The 16,409-nt window shown below is 34.0% G+C and overlaps 2 protein-coding genes across 4 annotated transcripts; one reads left to right on the forward strand and one right to left on the reverse strand.

Moving 5' to 3' along the window:
- The first annotated feature begins 38 nt into the window (after nt 1–38).
- Nucleotides 39–8,112, forward strand: LOC125059666 (probable protein S-acyltransferase 23). Of its 2 annotated transcripts, none has more exons than XM_047664185.1 (9): nt 39–553; nt 1,672–1,868; nt 2,479–2,653; nt 3,027–3,126; nt 3,622–3,887; nt 4,507–4,761; nt 5,620–5,855; nt 6,696–6,951; nt 7,561–8,112. In XM_047664185.1, the coding sequence occupies exons 2-9, from the start codon at nt 1,735–1,737 to the stop codon at nt 7,750–7,752; spliced, it is 1,614 nt and encodes a 537-aa protein (XP_047520141.1). In that variant the 5' UTR covers nt 39–553; nt 1,672–1,734; the 3' UTR covers nt 7,753–8,112. The 2 variants fall into 2 exon arrangements, with proteins under 2 accessions (XP_047520141.1, XP_047520142.1); XM_047664186.1 differs by having other exon boundaries at nt 56–553; nt 4,519–4,761.
- A 1,052-nt stretch (nt 8,113–9,164) lies between these two features.
- On the reverse strand, nt 9,165–15,104 carry LOC125059667 (acyl-CoA Delta-9 desaturase-like). 2 transcript variants are annotated; one of them, XM_047664187.1, is made up of 5 exons: nt 14,872–15,104; nt 13,752–13,986; nt 13,186–13,316; nt 11,600–11,805; nt 9,165–10,887 (listed from the first exon to the last, which is right to left on the reverse strand). In XM_047664187.1, exons 2-5 carry the CDS (start codon nt 13,966–13,968, stop codon nt 10,383–10,385), a joined length of 1,059 nt encoding a protein of 352 aa, XP_047520143.1. In that variant the 5' UTR covers nt 13,969–13,986; nt 14,872–15,104; the 3' UTR covers nt 9,165–10,382. The 2 variants fall into 2 exon arrangements, with proteins under 2 accessions (XP_047520143.1, XP_047520144.1); XM_047664188.1 differs by lacking the exon at nt 14,872–15,104 and adding an exon at nt 14,498–14,616.
- Nucleotides 15,105–16,409: the final 1,305 nt, after the last annotated feature.

A 16,409-nucleotide genomic window follows, 5' to 3' on the forward strand; every position in this document is an offset into this window, starting at 1 on the left:
GTGCACTAATTTATCCTCATTATGTGTCTGTTTAATTGTCTTACCGTGTACACTTAGCTATATGATTTATTATAAAATATTGTTACAGTTACTACACCCCAAGTAACATAGTAGCATTTCTTAAAAATATATACATATATGTTTTCTAAGAGACCAGCAAAACGTCAGAAACAGCTGTTTAATGTACAATTTCAAATCGTGCCGCCAATATTATGGGACACTACTTAAATTATTTTCTATAAAATAATAGTTTTATGAAATATGTTTGAAATGTTAATTAAGACTCAGAATACCTAATTTGATCGGAAGAAAACTTTTAAACTCGGTAAGTACCAACTTCCGGTTAGCACTGCGCATGCGTCACTGTCTGACGTTTATGAATCAATATAACTAAACTTTGTTACGTTTTCATACTCGTATAAAAATTTTGGTCAGTGTTACTTCTTTATACATATGAGTTCTCGTAAATAATATTGAATCCCTGTAAAAGGCCGTGGCGGAGAGTGAAGGACCTGCGGTGGGGGCAACTAACGGCCTCGCCGTGAATAGTAAGGTGAGTCCTTAACGGGAACCTTTGTGGTATAAGCGAGTTAAAAATAAATAGGTTTCCTGCTACGCTAATAATGCTACATAATCAATAGAAAAACTAGTTTTGGTGTGTCTTTGAAAATAATAACATTTTTGTCGAAGAATTTAAAGTATGTTTTTCTACCTACACACAATCATTCATATTTCTTCGTATAATCAAACAAATTTTCCTTGATATGAAACTTTATAACCTAATTTTGTATTGTAGATCCACAAGGCAACAATAAATTGTTGTAACCTATTAAAATCGATTTATTGCTATGATCTACATAAGTACCTAAGCTAAAGTTCAAAGTTACTGCATTGCAGTTCGGTAAAGATTATGAAATACATTATTTTAATTCATTCAATAATATTATCTTGTTTTGAGTATGTATATACCGATATACGTAATAATAGTACAAATGCCGCGACTTAAATCTGATAAAAAATTAAACATGACGTATATATTAGTTATTTTTTTATCAATTTACAAGGGCATGAAGATCCTTTGAATACAATTTATTATATGAGCACATTTCGTTGCTAAGCCGAATCATTTGACCTAAATCATCCAGCTGCCCACGCCTGAAAGACCCGACTGAACATATCCAACCCAGTCGCCTCCATAATTTTTTTAACGTTGTTAAAATGTTATTAATTAAGTGTGTGTGGGTTTATTTAACGGAAAACTGTGGTACACTTAGATGGCGTAGCGCTGCTGTCAGATGAGATTCGATCTCCTTTACAAAAGATTACTAAAACTCACACTGATTCATAAAGAAAAATAAAATATAAGATTTAATGTGACAAATAAAGTTTATTAATAAAATAATATACATTGAAATAAATAACTAAACTTAACATAAACTAAAATATATCATTAAAAGGAGTCCCTTTAGGCAAGGTTCCGAAGATACTGGCAGCGTTCCCCCTTTGAATTGCAAGACTAATTCTTTGTCCGAGGTAGCTGCCAGATCTTCGGTCTCCTGTGATGTCGACTTAATTAAGTTATGTTATTAAACTTTTATTCCGATCGGTATTACTTATACGGAAAACAGAAAATTGCTTATCAACAAAATAATAAGACTCTGATGTATCCAGGTCTATCCCAGTCCGGGGGCGGCGCGCGGCGTTTGGGCGCTGCCGCAGCCGCCCCCATGCACTATGGCTGCCGAGGAATCTCTACCTCCATGCTCACCAATATCTCCTGACGCACCGTCTACGCAGCCTCGGATAACGACAAACCTAAACCATCACTCGGATTACGAACAACTTATATTCGAGGGAGTACGTTCAGGGTAAATATCTGCATATTTCAAGAGCATTTTGGACAATTGGACATAGCTAAGACGTGATGATGAACTACTAATTAAATAGAATCGTAATTATATTGTTCAACTTTAACCTGATTTATTTAACATTGAACTTTTGACTTTAAAATCAATTCTCCAGATATTCCCTATGTAAAGAATAATTCTAAATAAAAAAAGGGTGCGTGTACTTATGTACGCGCGTAAAAAGTTATAATTCTTTGGCATTATTAAAAATAGTTTTTTATTGCATGCACATAATTAATTACAATTAATTCAAAGACTGGAAAAGGAGTCTTTATAGTCAATAAAGTTCAGTTTACATTTGAAAAATTTAATAAATAAATTCTATTATTATTCGAATCTTGTTTTTAAATTATGTCCAATGCCGTAGCATCTTCCGTGGGCAACTTCATTCTGTTAATTTTGTGTCACGGTGCGCGCGCATCGTAAAATTTCACTCTCATCAATTTTTCATAACGCGCCTAAAGAAGTATAACTTCAAAAATAACAGAAGTTGTATTAAGAGAGTTAGCTAAACTCTTCTCAAATCCTTAATGAAGTGGCCTACTTACGGATAATTGTAAAATGGTTTTAGTGAGGTATCTGAAATCGAGCGTCTGGTAGAAAAACTGGGCGTGGAAATTCTAAGTGCTCGAGATCAACATGGCTACACCCCAGCTCACTGGGCCGCCTTGGATGGTAGCGTTGCTGTCATGAGGTACTTGGTGGAACGAGGAGCACCTGTAGACCTCTCTTGCTTAGGGACTCAGGTATAAAGTAAATAGTATCAGGAGGGTGAGAATGTTGAACGAAAGGCAAAACGATGACGTTTCGTTTTATTGTGATTATTCAAATGAAAGACTGATCGTGGCAAGTCTTTGACTAGAAATGCTGATAACCAATCGCAATGCGTCTCTGTCGTTTAATATCCTCGACTCCCAAAGAAGCTTACTAACTGTCTACCCATATAGCCATTATGTTTCCTTATTGTATCCTACTTAGAATCTCCCGCCTAAAACCCTAAAGTACATTAAATAATCTAAGAATGTGACTTAGCTACAGAGGGATACTAGAAACTTTTATACGCTTCTCCTCTGCGGATACTAGGAGTATTCGTAAATGATATAAAAAATCATGTTTTAGGGTCCTCGGCCAATTCACTGGGCTTGTCGAAAAGGGCATGCATCAGTAGTGCAAGTTCTATTGCAATCAGGCGTCGCGGTGAACGCAGCTGATTTCAAAGGTAAAAAATATTTAGTTAATTTTAACATTTTTAAATATTTCAAATCGATTTCCAAGAGAAGTTACCTAACAAATTTGAATAGTTATATAGATCCTTAAATCACCAAACAATGATAATTATTGACTTGACTTTTTTAAATGTAATATTCTAAATTGATTAGCGGATAACCTGGATCGCTAATATTTATATATATAATTCTTCTGTGAGTGTGTATGCCACTGAACTTCTCTCAAACGACTGGACCGATTTTGATGAAATTTTTTGTATGTGTTCAAGGGGATCTGGGAATGGTTTAGATTCACAAATCAGCCCGGCAGGTGGCACTGCAGTCGGTACTTTCATACTTTAATATCCTAATAGCTTGAAATATCATGCAGGACAACGTCTGTGGGGTCCACTAGTTAGCTATAAGGCCTCTTGTAACACTCAGCTGCTCCGTGTCAATATTTCTTGTAAACATCTTCCAGTCCACTCACAAATGATGCATTTTTCAAGGTTTAACGCCATTAATGACAGCCTGTATGTATGGAAAAACGGCCACTGCCGCATATCTACTTGGCATGGGAGCAGCAACGAGACTATCAGATATAAACGGTGACACAGCTCTCCATTGGGCGGCGTATAAGGGTCACGCAGATTTAGTCCGTCTATTAATCTACTCAGGGGTGCCGTTACATTGTACTGACAATTTTGGCTCAACACCCTTACATCTCGCGTGTCTTTCAGGCAATTTGACGTGCGTCCGATTGCTTTGTGAAAAGGTATGTATACAGAAGTATGAAATATAAGAAATATGTAACATAGAAACTGTGTCCCGCGGTTTCAAGTACCAGGCTCCGACCGGATTATCCCGATATTATAATATAAGCTATATTATAGTACTTGAGAAATGAAGTGATTTTATTTTATGACAAGCAGATTTTTGAAGTGAAACTTCTTTAGGCTTCTTTAGGCGATGTGCAGCGTTTGTCAAAGAAAAGGGAGAGAGCGATTGAGAGAGAGTGAGAAGGGTGAATTACCTATAATTTTTTTTTTTAATTAAAATTTCGTATATAGATTTAATGAAATATTAGAATTTAATATTAACTAATTTTAATTTAGATTTGTAATAAATATAGACAAGAGTTAAAAATTAGTTTGCCAAAGAAGTTTCACTTCTGAGTTCTGACATGACGTGTACTTTGTATGCACACAGTTTTTTTTTATGACTAGACTAGTACCTACCTATGTTCAATTAATCACACAAACATTCAACAGACCTCTTCCAGAAACGAAAATTGCTAATATAATCTCCTTTTTTGAAGTCGGCTAAAACTGGTCCCTTTTCAATGTGTAAAACTCCAACATTACAGCTTTGTTTTGGTTGCCATGGTAACCAAGGCTCTCTTTCAGGTAAAGGCTGAACTCGAGCCACGTGACAAAAATGGAAAGACACCCCTAATGCTCGCACAAAGCCACCGACACGCGGAGGTCGTGAAACTGCTGCAAAAGGAGATGAAACGCAAATCTCACTGGATGCCACCGCTTTCCGAGTTATGGGCCTTGCTGTTCGGTGGAGCTGGTGATTCTAAGGGACCACTGCTTTTCTTTCTCGGATCCGTTCTCTTGTGGGGTTATCCTATGTATATTATACGGGTAATTATACATTTTCTATGTACTTATTTGTAACTTCATTGATTTACTCACGGAGCTTGTGTTTGTAAAATTACGGGTATACCTAGAACAAACGCATTTCTGCGTGTTACGTTATATATTTTTAATATAGTTCTAATTAGATTGTATGGAAATATTTGTTTACTGGAAATCGAATACAAACCCAGGTAACAAGCATTATGTTACCAACTAAGGGTAGAAAGCTGTAATGTTTAAAAAAAATAAGTTAATAAGAAATCCATAATACTACATACGAGAATGTATATCAAACTCTTCGACAAATAAGCATAAAGGTAGGTATGTAATAATTTTTATTTAAATTAATCATTATTACACATAAGTAGTATGAATGTAAAACAATATCGTCTGACATAAATGCGCAGTTTTATCCGAAATAAGATGCAGCCTTACTTTACAAACCATTATTTATTTGACAAGCTAATGAACCGATATCTGATACGTCATGTGGTCCAATTTAATTTTTAAATCAATTTCGACACTTAACTTTTTATATAATGTAGTTTTAATGATACATTGTATGTGTATTTGACGACTCATTGGTCTAGTGATTACTACCCCTGACTGTGAATCCATGAGTCCCGGGTTCGATCCCCGGCTGAGACGAACATCGATGTGATGAACATTTGGTGTTGTGTTTAGGTCTTGGGTGTTTAAATATTTATAAGTCTATCTATCAATAATATGTATGTATATCCGTTGCCTAGTACCCATAACACAAGCTTCACCAGCTTATCATGGGACTAGGTCAATTAGTGTGAATTGTCTTTTATAGAAAAAAAATAGGGTAATTTATCTTTAATACGTAATATTTGTTTCCAGTGCATACCATTAACATGGAATACGCTACGGCTATCTCACTACTGTTTTCTTTATTGGAATGCGATAATGTGGATGAGTTGGCTGATTGCTAACCGTCGCGATCCAGGGTACATACCACAAAATTCTGAAACTTATTATCGAGCGATAAGACAAATACCGTACTACGATAAATGGAAGAAAAGAAATGCTATACTTTCACGTCTATGCCACACGTGCAGATGTCTACGACCTTTGAGGTAAGTTGCCAATACCTAATTAATATAAGAGAGAATGTCATAACGTTTATTTTCCTATTGAACAAGAGCGAATCTAAAATTTGATTGACACAGTTAGATTCCACTGCCCCTCATAAATGAGCTTTAATCTTCTTCAATTTAGGTTTCATTTCATTAGAAAAAAAACTTCGATGACTTCAAAGTCATCGAAGCATGATGATGTACTGGGATTCGCACACATGATGTACTGGAGGTCCAGTGTTCGATCTTCTGCGAAACAATATTTATTTTGGTAATCAAAGACTGTTTACCCATAGAAGGTCTACGGGACTGGGAAATCAACTAAAGGGTCCCGAACCAATGAGCATATGCTATAAAAATGAAAACTGTGAACAATAGAGAATGCAAGAAGAAGGAAACAAAACAAAGTTTAAAGTACGCTTATGTACTGCAAAATTGTTTTACAAAATATTAAATAATAGATACATTTTCGTAACGATACTTACCCATCTTGTCTGGAACGCTGTCAAAAATGTCAAATTTCATACAAAGAAATGGCTTGAGAGCTCTTGAAACTATTCAAGTTTAAAGACGTCCTAGAAAGACCTAAGACTCGAGTCCTAGTTTAGTTTACGATAAGTATTTTATATTTCCAAGATGAAAATGCGTTTGCGCATCTCCACATACTAATGAAAAGCTCGATACAAACTCTGCGGCATCGCCATAGCTTAAAAATTGTTAAAAAACTACTGCTACTCTTCCAAAAATACGTATTTTATTTATACTCCTGAACCTGTACCCGAACAAAACTATCAAATATGATTTATGCATATTATAAAGTCTAAAGGTTTATTTTTACAGGGCAAAGCATTGTCGTATTTGCAAGCGCTGCGTGGCCTACTTCGACCACCACTGTCCATTCATCTATAACTGTATCGGCGTTCGAAATCGCATGTGGTTCTTTTTGTTCGTGATGAGTGTTGCTATAAATTGTACACTTTCTATATACTTCGCGTGCTATTGTCTATACCTAGAAGGCTTTGGAATACTTTATATGCTGGGTTTGCTTGAGGCTATAACATTTTGCGCACTCGGATGGATTCTCACGTGCACTTCGGTTAGTATAATCCTTTTTGATTTTTATTATTATTTAATATAGAGCAAGATCTACAAATCCAATTGGTAATTCGTTTATTTTAATATTTTTAATGATTTTAGTGGGTACCAAAATGATTTATTTTGTTTTAATATTATAACTATATAACATGTTTGGATACCTTAAACAAATTTAAAAAATATTTTCTTTTAACATATGATTTTTGCAATAAGACGCGATGTGTATAAAACATGAGACATATCGGATAATATCCTGAAAACTATAAGTCTGATAACATAATCCTGTCTATGGGACCTATGTCTATGTGAGCTGCAAAATTATTAAATATATATTAAAAATAAAATGGTCCATTTTTTAAGTAAACCATTGGTATATTTAAATAAATCTTCTTTAACTGGTAAAAACGAAAATTTACGTGAAAATAACTCATTATATATTTTCATTATATATTTAGTCGATAAACCAAACATCGTATTATTGTGTACTTTAAAGAACGCAATATTTTCTTAAATAGTAAATGTACAAAATATATTTGTTTATATGTTTTCGCGTAGGGGTTGGTAGACAAATCATATGCTTAATTAATAGTTCTCTTTTCTCACATTTTAGGTGCTTCACGCCTGCATGAATTTAACTACCAACGAAATGTTTAACTACAAGAGGTACCCGTATCTACGTGACAAGAGAGGCCGCTATCAGAACCCGTTTTCGCGGGGGCCTATTATGAACTTGATTGAATTCTTCGTTTGTTTACCGGACAAGTTTGATGAGCAAGACCTTTTTTATGGAGAGAATATATGAATTACTTACTGATTTCGGAATAGATTATTTTCGAATTGCCTTCGCAAGCATAGTAAAGTATAGTGTGATAATACATATTAAGGAATCTAACATTTTGCTTTGAAAGTTACGACAGCTTTAAATGATGTACTCACAGTTTATTGCATATTATTAAAAAAAACAAAAATAAAAACATTACATAGCATCGGGCGGTCTTATCGCTATTAAGGATATCTTCCAGGCAACCTACACTTTCTAGCACAAAATTCCACCAAAAGCTCTTTTTAACCTATTGTCTATTCCGTATGTACCTGCAAACTTAGACTAAAGCTTGCTTGTTGCCATAGCTACCATTTTTACAAAAAAATACACGTTTTATAAAAATGCAGTTATTTTATTGCATAATTGTCCTTGATAGGTCAAGTTCCTTTTGAAATAAAACTCGATTGCACACATTTAAGCATTGCGCAACTGATTCGCGATCTTTAGTGCTCGTTCAGACACAGCGGGAACCGCGCGATTGTCAGATCGTGCGGTTTGAACCGCAAAAATGGCGACTGTTCAAACAGTGGCGGTTAGTTAGCGATCAGTTTCAAGATGGAAGTCGAAGAGTAACTAACGTGTCTGTGGTTGATACAGAAAATAAAGAAAAGGCAGATTCAGAGAGGATCGACTGACACATGGTAAATTTGTAACACTATATCCCAATTTAAGAATGTTTGAGAGAAAATTTTTCGACTATTTGAGAATGTCAATAAAATCTTTTGATGAACTCATTGAACTAATCAGGGAAGATATTTCAAGCTCTGAAACACATATGAGGGCAAGCGTTACCAGAAGAAAAACTCTCCACTTCATCAATAAATAACTCAGTGTCGAAGCGATAGCGAGCTCACGGTGCTCTTGTTATGACGTGTTAATCGCGCGGTGCCCGCAATGCTAATGAACGCGAAGTAAAGACTCCATAGTAATAGAAACGCGCGGGAGTATCGCGATTCTATTTTCTGGCGGTTGGTTTGCGGAAACCGTGCGGTTTGATTAACCGCGCGGGTATGTCTGAACGATTACTTAATAACTCATACAAATAAGACCCGCGCGATTTCCATGCGATTCTGAAATCGCGCGGTTCCCGCCGTGTCTGAACGAGCACTTAGATAACATGTTTTGATTGTATCGGACAAATTTTAACATATTATTGTGATATTGATTCTTCAAGCACAAAGTTTGACAATGTCTTTAGCAAATTTTTATGCAAATTGTCAATTGGTACAAATAGGCTTCGGAATGAAATCTACGTACCATGGTACAATTTTGAGTTTACCAAATTAAGAATGCATTTTTCAATATGTATTTTATCAATTTTGTTTGTAACTTCTCTGTTTATATTTGTCTCTGGTTGTAGGGGATTTGAGGGTATGTAAATAAAACAACAATTCGCTAGCACTGTTATATTACTACATTATGTCCAGCATATTAGTAAATTAATCAACACTGAGTGCAAACGTTACATTGGGAACGCCGTTTAAGCTTTTAATAAATAATTTAAGATCGCATTGGTTTTATTTTCCGATCATCTATATACTAAATATCACAATCATTTCCACACATCAGTCCTACAACATCAGTCAAACTTTGACTGCGTGACACCATCCGCTTGGAGTTCGCTATGAAGAAAACATGTTCTTTCAGTTTACGTAACTTGGGTAGATTTTTAATAGTAAAAAGATCCCGGAATTTCATTAAAGCGGGTCAATAGTACAAAAATCGGTAATGTAACGACTTAGGAGTATTTGGCATATTACTACGTCTCATTTCAGATACGACACAATATTTAGAAGACAAAGGAAGGAGCTTAAATGTTACCATAAGCAAATTCAAAAAGTTAAAACAGCACCTTATTTGTTCAATACGTTTTACGATTCACATCCCCTAAAGATGTTTGGATATCTGTCCTTCATAGCGAGCAACAAGTTACCATAAATATATTATGCCAACATTCGTCGATTATCATACCTTCTGTAGATAGTTCTTAACCTTGCAACAATCCATTTCAATAAATAATGTGCGGGTCGGATTCAAACCGATAATTCAAAACATACAGACTAGTGATTGTGTATCTAGTGCGTAATACTGATGTGTTATACTGCGTAATATAAATTTGAGTGAATAAATGTGTAGGCAAGATTTTGCTATATTAGGAAAATGTAAACTTGCCAATGAACGTTACGGAATTACTATGGGACATCCAGTTAGAACCAGATACTTTTATAATTCTCGAAAAGGTTGAAATTAAAAAAAAAGTTATATATTTACGATTCTCCAGAACTATTTAATATACGCAGTAAACAAATAAATTAAAAACTATTTCGTTCACAGTCTCACAATTCAGTGCGAATAACTAAAACTAAAATTTAGATCTATCTTTTAGATTTGACCTACAAAAAAATATTCGTTATAACAAAAACTAAAGATTGTGCCCATTTGAGCTCAAACAAGCGAAAAATATTCGAAAGACACTTATAACCTAAATAGTGGAAGCTTTATCGCTATCATAGACATTAAATATTAAAATAAAAAGGGTAACATTGTGTCATGTTCCCTTTGTAGAATCTATCAAATTTTAATTGCGATTCTCGGATATCGTGTGCATTTTATTCATCTTTAGGGTTGATTCTGATAGCCGCGTCCATTTCTTCTTTGGAATGGTCTTTATCACCCCACCCCCATAATGGGTGCGTCCCATCACCCGTACGTTTCACCCGACTTTGGACTATCTCATCGGACACAGTTTTCAGATCATACGCCCAACCGACTCTCGCGAAAAAGTTAATAAAAGTGGTTGTAAAGTTGATTTTGTTGTTTCCCAGTTCAGCAGTTTTGTAATCCCACGGGAACGTGTGGTGGTAGTTGTGAAATCCTTCCCCGAGTGCGAAAATGGCGACCGATATATTCTCTGAGGGCTGAATGCTCTTGTCGTATGGCTTGTCACCCCATTTGTGGGCAGCGGAGTTGACCAACCACGTGACATTGAGAATGAAGGCGTAACGGAACATCGCGGCTACAAAATAGGCGTTCAACCAAGTCTCACCCCAGCCGTAGACGGGAATCACAGTCGGAAGGACGAAGCAGGCGATTGGCATCAAAATCATGTAGTACCTGGAAAGAAACAAGTTTATAGTAATGTCGATCAGGGGCCATTCATAAAGTACGTCACACGAATTTTAGGACTTTTGAACCCCTCCCCCGTCCTTGTCACAGGTTGTCACATTTTTATAACCCCTCCCTCCCCTCCTCCTCCTGATGTGACGTCACACATTTTTTTACCATTCAAAATTCTCGTGAATTTGTGTGTCTCACTTGCATTACAACGTCGCTCTAGAAGTTAAATGACGTTGCATGAGAAATTATCGCATAGCGAGAATGCTAAATTATTAATAAATATAGGGAGTTACACTTGTTTATAAAAATTTGACCATAACACTAACTTTTAGGCTATGTGTGTGCAAAGTTTCCACTATTAGTCACCAACATATTGTAAACAATGTTAAGCCTTATCATATCTATATCAAACACTCATCCACATTGATAAAACTTCCACAAATAAACCTCAATGCAGGTTAGGGAGATTATTGCCCCCCCCCCCCCCATGTAACGCACCGTAACGTTTTTCTGTACCCAAGTAAATAAAACTTTTCCTGACCACCTAGTGACTCTTTATACCTAAAAGTTACCATTATGTGGTGAAAAGTACTGGAAAGGCAAAAAGTATTAACAAAAACGCGTAATTCAAACCCCGCATCGTTTACAAAAGGACCCCCCCCCCCCCAAATTAGTTACGTAATTCTTAAACGCTCCCTTTTGCACTTACTTCTTTTGGAAACGAAGGATGGGGTCAGAGTAGAGGTCACTAAGATCTAGGCCTTTCCCTTTCTTCTTGAGTTCAGGATGTTTACGAACTAAAAGCCAGCCAATATGGGAGAAGAAGAAGCCACGGGTTGCATTATGAGGATCTGCATCTGTCTCTGAATATTTGTGATGCATGCGATGGTCCCTTGCCCAATCTATTGCGGAGTCCTGTAGATAAAGTCATGATATTGTCGTAAAATATTTCGTTTATATATGGTTAATACTATGGAACTGTGTAAATAAATTTGATTATTTTAATAGAGATTCTAAATGTATTCTTTACACGTGTTAACTCTACCATCTACATAATTTTACCATAAATTAGTAATGAATAGATGTTGATGGTAGACAATTTTCTTATATATATTACTAACTGACCGGACAAACATTGTTTTGCCATGTATAGTATTTCTAAACATTGTTTTAGTTCAATAAAAATAACTATCTGCTTTAATAAAAATAGGGGATGATCGTAGTGGGAAAATTAAGGGTTTTATGTATTTTTATATGCTGTATCATAAAAAAAAATCAAAAAATCTGAAAATTTAAAAAAATTGTTTGGGGTGGACACCCCTTATCACTTAAGGGTTTGAAAGATAGATAGTAGCCGCTTCTCAGACTATGACAGAATATGCATAAAAAATTTCATAACAATCGGTCGAGCCGTTTCGGGAACGAACATTGTGACACGAGAATTTTATATATATATATATAGAGATTACAAAATATTTATATTATGAATACCAGAACTTTGTCCTTGATTAAATTTTTAATTTATTTACAAATTTCACCTTGAGAAAACAAAATATATTAATCTAATTACGTATGCCTATTTTTAAGAGTATTATTTCTTAAAAAAAAAGTAATTTTATATAACTATCTTTTTTTGGACTTGATTTTAAAACAAAAACACTTCAGATAATAAAAGTTCTGCAATTCTAAAATTTTTTTGCACATCAACTACAGGTAAAGTATAACTTATTTATTGTAACAACAATAAATTAAATTTTAACATGACATTCTTAATTTAGACAAATTAAAATCACGACTTTCACTACATAAGTTATAATAATAGAAATATAACTATGTAAGCAACTTATGGAGTTGGAGTAATATTTACTTATGCTATTTTAGTTATCTGTTTGGCATAACTTTTAAAGGAAGTCCATTATTTAAGCAAATATTTTAAGTTTTTTTTAAATTTTACATACAATTTAGCATTGACATGATAATACCAATTATACACCTAATTGACTTCATAACTACTGTTGGCATATGTTATTTAACTTATAAATCAATTAATAATCTTTATTTGAAGTATGTAAGACTTGGCTACTATATTTGTATGGTACAGATTCATCTTAAATAATAAGATGATCGTCATCTCAATTATTGTTTTACTGAGAATCAAACTGGACAATGAACAAACACCGTACTTTATCAATAAACAATTAATGGTTCTGGTTTTATAAGTAAATCTTCTAAAAATTTAAATAAAAGGTTGCACAAACGAAAGTTTATGTTATTAAATAATAAACCCGTCATTACCTGAAAAGCCAAAGTGTTGAAGATAACAAGGATGAGACGCAGTGGCCACTTCGCTTTGTATGACTTATGAGCCCATAGTCTATGAGCACCAGCCGTGATTCCCAGTCCAGACATAACATACAATATATAGGCTGAAATATTTTTTTATGATAATTCACAAATAAATGATTTAATGTGACTATGAATTATTCATTCATTCATAATAAAAACTGTCTAGAGGTGAATTATTCTGACTAATTATAGCATTAAGGTAATTAATAAGGAATTTTAATTGAAGAAACAAACTTTTTATACTAAGATGATATTGATAATATAGAATAAATTACCAATTAAGTTTCCTACTCTTTCCAAATCAAATAAAATTTACCCAACTTTACTGTATGGTTAAGTAAGGTTTATTTATTGCATTAAGACCTATAAGAACAGAAATATAGTTTGGCAAGACAAATATGCTGGATACTTAAAGGCAAACAAGAATTACCTTTAAAACAAATTGTATGACAAATTAATGTTGAATTGATGAGTAAAATTAATATTGTGAAATATCTAATAATACAGTGACTTACCAAATATATCTGTTTGCCATTTAGCCGAAAACAAAAACAAGTAACCACCATAAATTGCAGCAATATGTAGATATGCAAATGCTATAATGTTTCTCCAAACAAATTTTTTCGGATAGTTATCAGCCTTCATTACTGGAGTATCTGGAAGTGCCATATCTGGAGTGGCTGCATCACTTTCAAATAGCACTCCATTCGCATCTGACGAGTTCGGAGCCATTTTAAAGATCCTTCAAACCTGTAACAATTCATTTGTTTGTTACATAATTACGATTAAGAATGTGTGAAAGTCAGTAAAGGTCGCGGCAACAAATGACTAACAATATAAGAGAAATATTATATTATTATGTTTAACCATATCTCGATAATGATAAGAGACAATTAATACAAGCATCTAAGCATTGAAATTGGCAAAGGAATAATAACAAGGTCACACGTGTCGAAAAACAAATGAAAATTTTAACACTAAATAAAAAAAATCCTAAGTTTTATTTTATTTTTCCTAAAGGAAAGTAAAAAGTATAACAGCGCACACTTATATGAAAATATATCAATTATCCCTTTAATAATGTCCATCCATTATTCAAGGTTTTGTAAATTATAATTATGAGCACACGTTACAGCACCGGAGAATTATCGATTCCAGTAATTTCCCTTTACTTTACAAAACTATTCTTTATTGGATCCTAATAATATTGTAGTAGTTAGTACAATATAACTGAATTCTTAAGGGGGAAAAAATTTATTACCTCCTGATTTCTGAATAATGGCAACAGGACAAATATAAAATTTCCCTTTATTTGTTTTAATTTTTGACACCTAACATTTTGAAAAGCATCAAAATGTGTCAAATGTCACAAACTTTAACAATTATTTAAAGTTAATATTAGACATGAGTTTTACTCGAATTATTAATAGAATTAAGGCTTTTACTTAGTACAAGAAATTTATTCAGAATTATAAATATTATACATATTTGTAAAAGTAGGTCAAGTACTTGTGGCATAGGCACTGGTATAAGTACAAAATATTTTTGGTAATGAGTAGCAAATTTAATTTCATATTTAAATTTCAATGTGAATTAAAAATATTTATTAAAATATAAGGTAATTTAAATACTCACCGTTAAAAGTTTTTGTGTTAAAATCCAAAATCAATTTAAAATATTTTTAAAATCACACAATCGACACAACTCAATACTTATATGTTCGTTAATTAACACGCAAATGTAAGATTAATCACCATTGAATTGATATTTATACATAAAAAATTATTGATTGTTTAACATCAGAGGTTCACGTGTGATATTTTATACCGTAATGTTTAACTTTGACCGGCGCGGTATCGTGATTCGTGATGCAGTAACTGCGAAATGTCCATGTATATTGTAGAGTCTACAATATGTACTGAACTGAAGTGATGGCAAAGCGGCACGATGTGGAAGGAACGCAATATGCGATTCGTGGATTGGATGACAAAGTGGCGCGATACTAGGACCACGTCATTTCTCGTCCACCGCGCAGTCACGAAGTTAGCCTGTGATCGGCCCATTTCACCATGAGGCAATAACGGATAACCCAAACCTCAGTAAACAGACCTTGTTGACTGAAATTAATTGCGCATTGATATGATTGACCCATGCAATTAATGTGCATGTTTGTTGCGTGGAATCATCATGACCTATTATTAAATAATTATATATATTTTTTTAATAATAGGTCAAAAAGGAATTGACCTTAGTCACAATATGTTTGTTGTATGAAAGAAGAAGGAATCCTGGGTATCTACTCTGGAATAAAAATATTTTTCGATAGGGATTAAGTATTTGATGATTCAAATAATAATTAACGAAACAGGCATTAATTTTTGTTTCAGGCTTTTAAAAGCTCCTCGAAATAATACGGCTTTACTGCTTTGAAATGAAATACTGGTTTCGCAGACCTTGAACTTATTATGATGTCGCTGTCAATCGTATATCGTGGAATATAATAATGATCTCTTCCTATATTGAATCATTTTATGCTTAAAGCGGAATAATTGGCTTGGAAAATGTTTTTTTAATCTAGCGCAAATGTTTACTTAGCGCTAAAGAACAGTGAAATAGACAAAATCTGACCCTTGTAGCATTACACGACCTTGATGCTTATAAATTTAAGTAACCATAACAAAACTATTGTATTATTGTGAAAAGTTTCATCATCATTTTATTGACAATAAACTGCGAACATTTGAGTCACGTAAGCGATGTTCGCAGGTAGACCTCAATAACCCTAGTACCAAAGTCCAACCATGCTGTCTGTGGTAACATAGGTCGCGTGAAGAACACGTGCTTCAATCCAGTATTACTAGATCTCACATTGAATTAATGACATCACAATCCTACGGTTCAGTTTGCAATTAGCTGGAAAGTCAGAACTGTCAATGAAGTGACATATAGAGAAAAATCTTGATTATATAGGATAAGCGCCAGAAATTAAATGATTTAGGGTCTGTTTCACAATGTATGGATAAAGTACCGAATAGCTATGCAACACATAAATTATTTGGAAGATAAATTGTACTATTTGACACTTCATCGGACTCATAACTTATGATGGACTTTATGTGACGAATAGCGCTATCTAACAGTCGTGAAACGCAACAATAGTGTTTGTCCTATCA

This window comes from Pieris napi, chromosome 20 (assembly GCF_905475465.1).
Source record: "Pieris napi chromosome 20, ilPieNapi1.2, whole genome shotgun sequence".
Taxonomy (NCBI): domain Eukaryota; kingdom Metazoa; phylum Arthropoda; class Insecta; order Lepidoptera; family Pieridae; genus Pieris; species Pieris napi.

Excerpts from the sequence above, each read along its gene's own strand:
- LOC125059667 (XM_047664187.1), bottom strand. The coding sequence starts at position 13,968 with ATGGCTCCGAACTCGTCAGATGCGAATGGAGTGCTATTTGAAAGTGAT. Across the intron at positions 11,806-13,185 it reads TCAACACTTTGGCTTTTCAG|GACTCCGCAATAGATTGGGC; the intron begins GTAATGACGGGT and ends CTTTATCTACAG. Across the intron at positions 10,888-11,599 it reads ATCCTTCGTTTCCAAAAGAA|GTACTACATGATTTTGATGC; the intron begins GTAAGTGCAAAA and ends GTTTCTTTCCAG.
- LOC125059666 (XM_047664185.1), top strand. The coding sequence starts at position 1,735 with ATGGCTGCCGAGGAATCTCTACCTCCATGCTCACCAATATCTCCTGAC. Across the intron at positions 5,856-6,695 it reads AGATGTCTACGACCTTTGAG|GGCAAAGCATTGTCGTATTT; the intron begins GTAAGTTGCCAA and ends TTATTTTTACAG. Across the intron at positions 6,952-7,560 it reads GGATTCTCACGTGCACTTCG|GTGCTTCACGCCTGCATGAA; the intron begins GTTAGTATAATC and ends CTCACATTTTAG.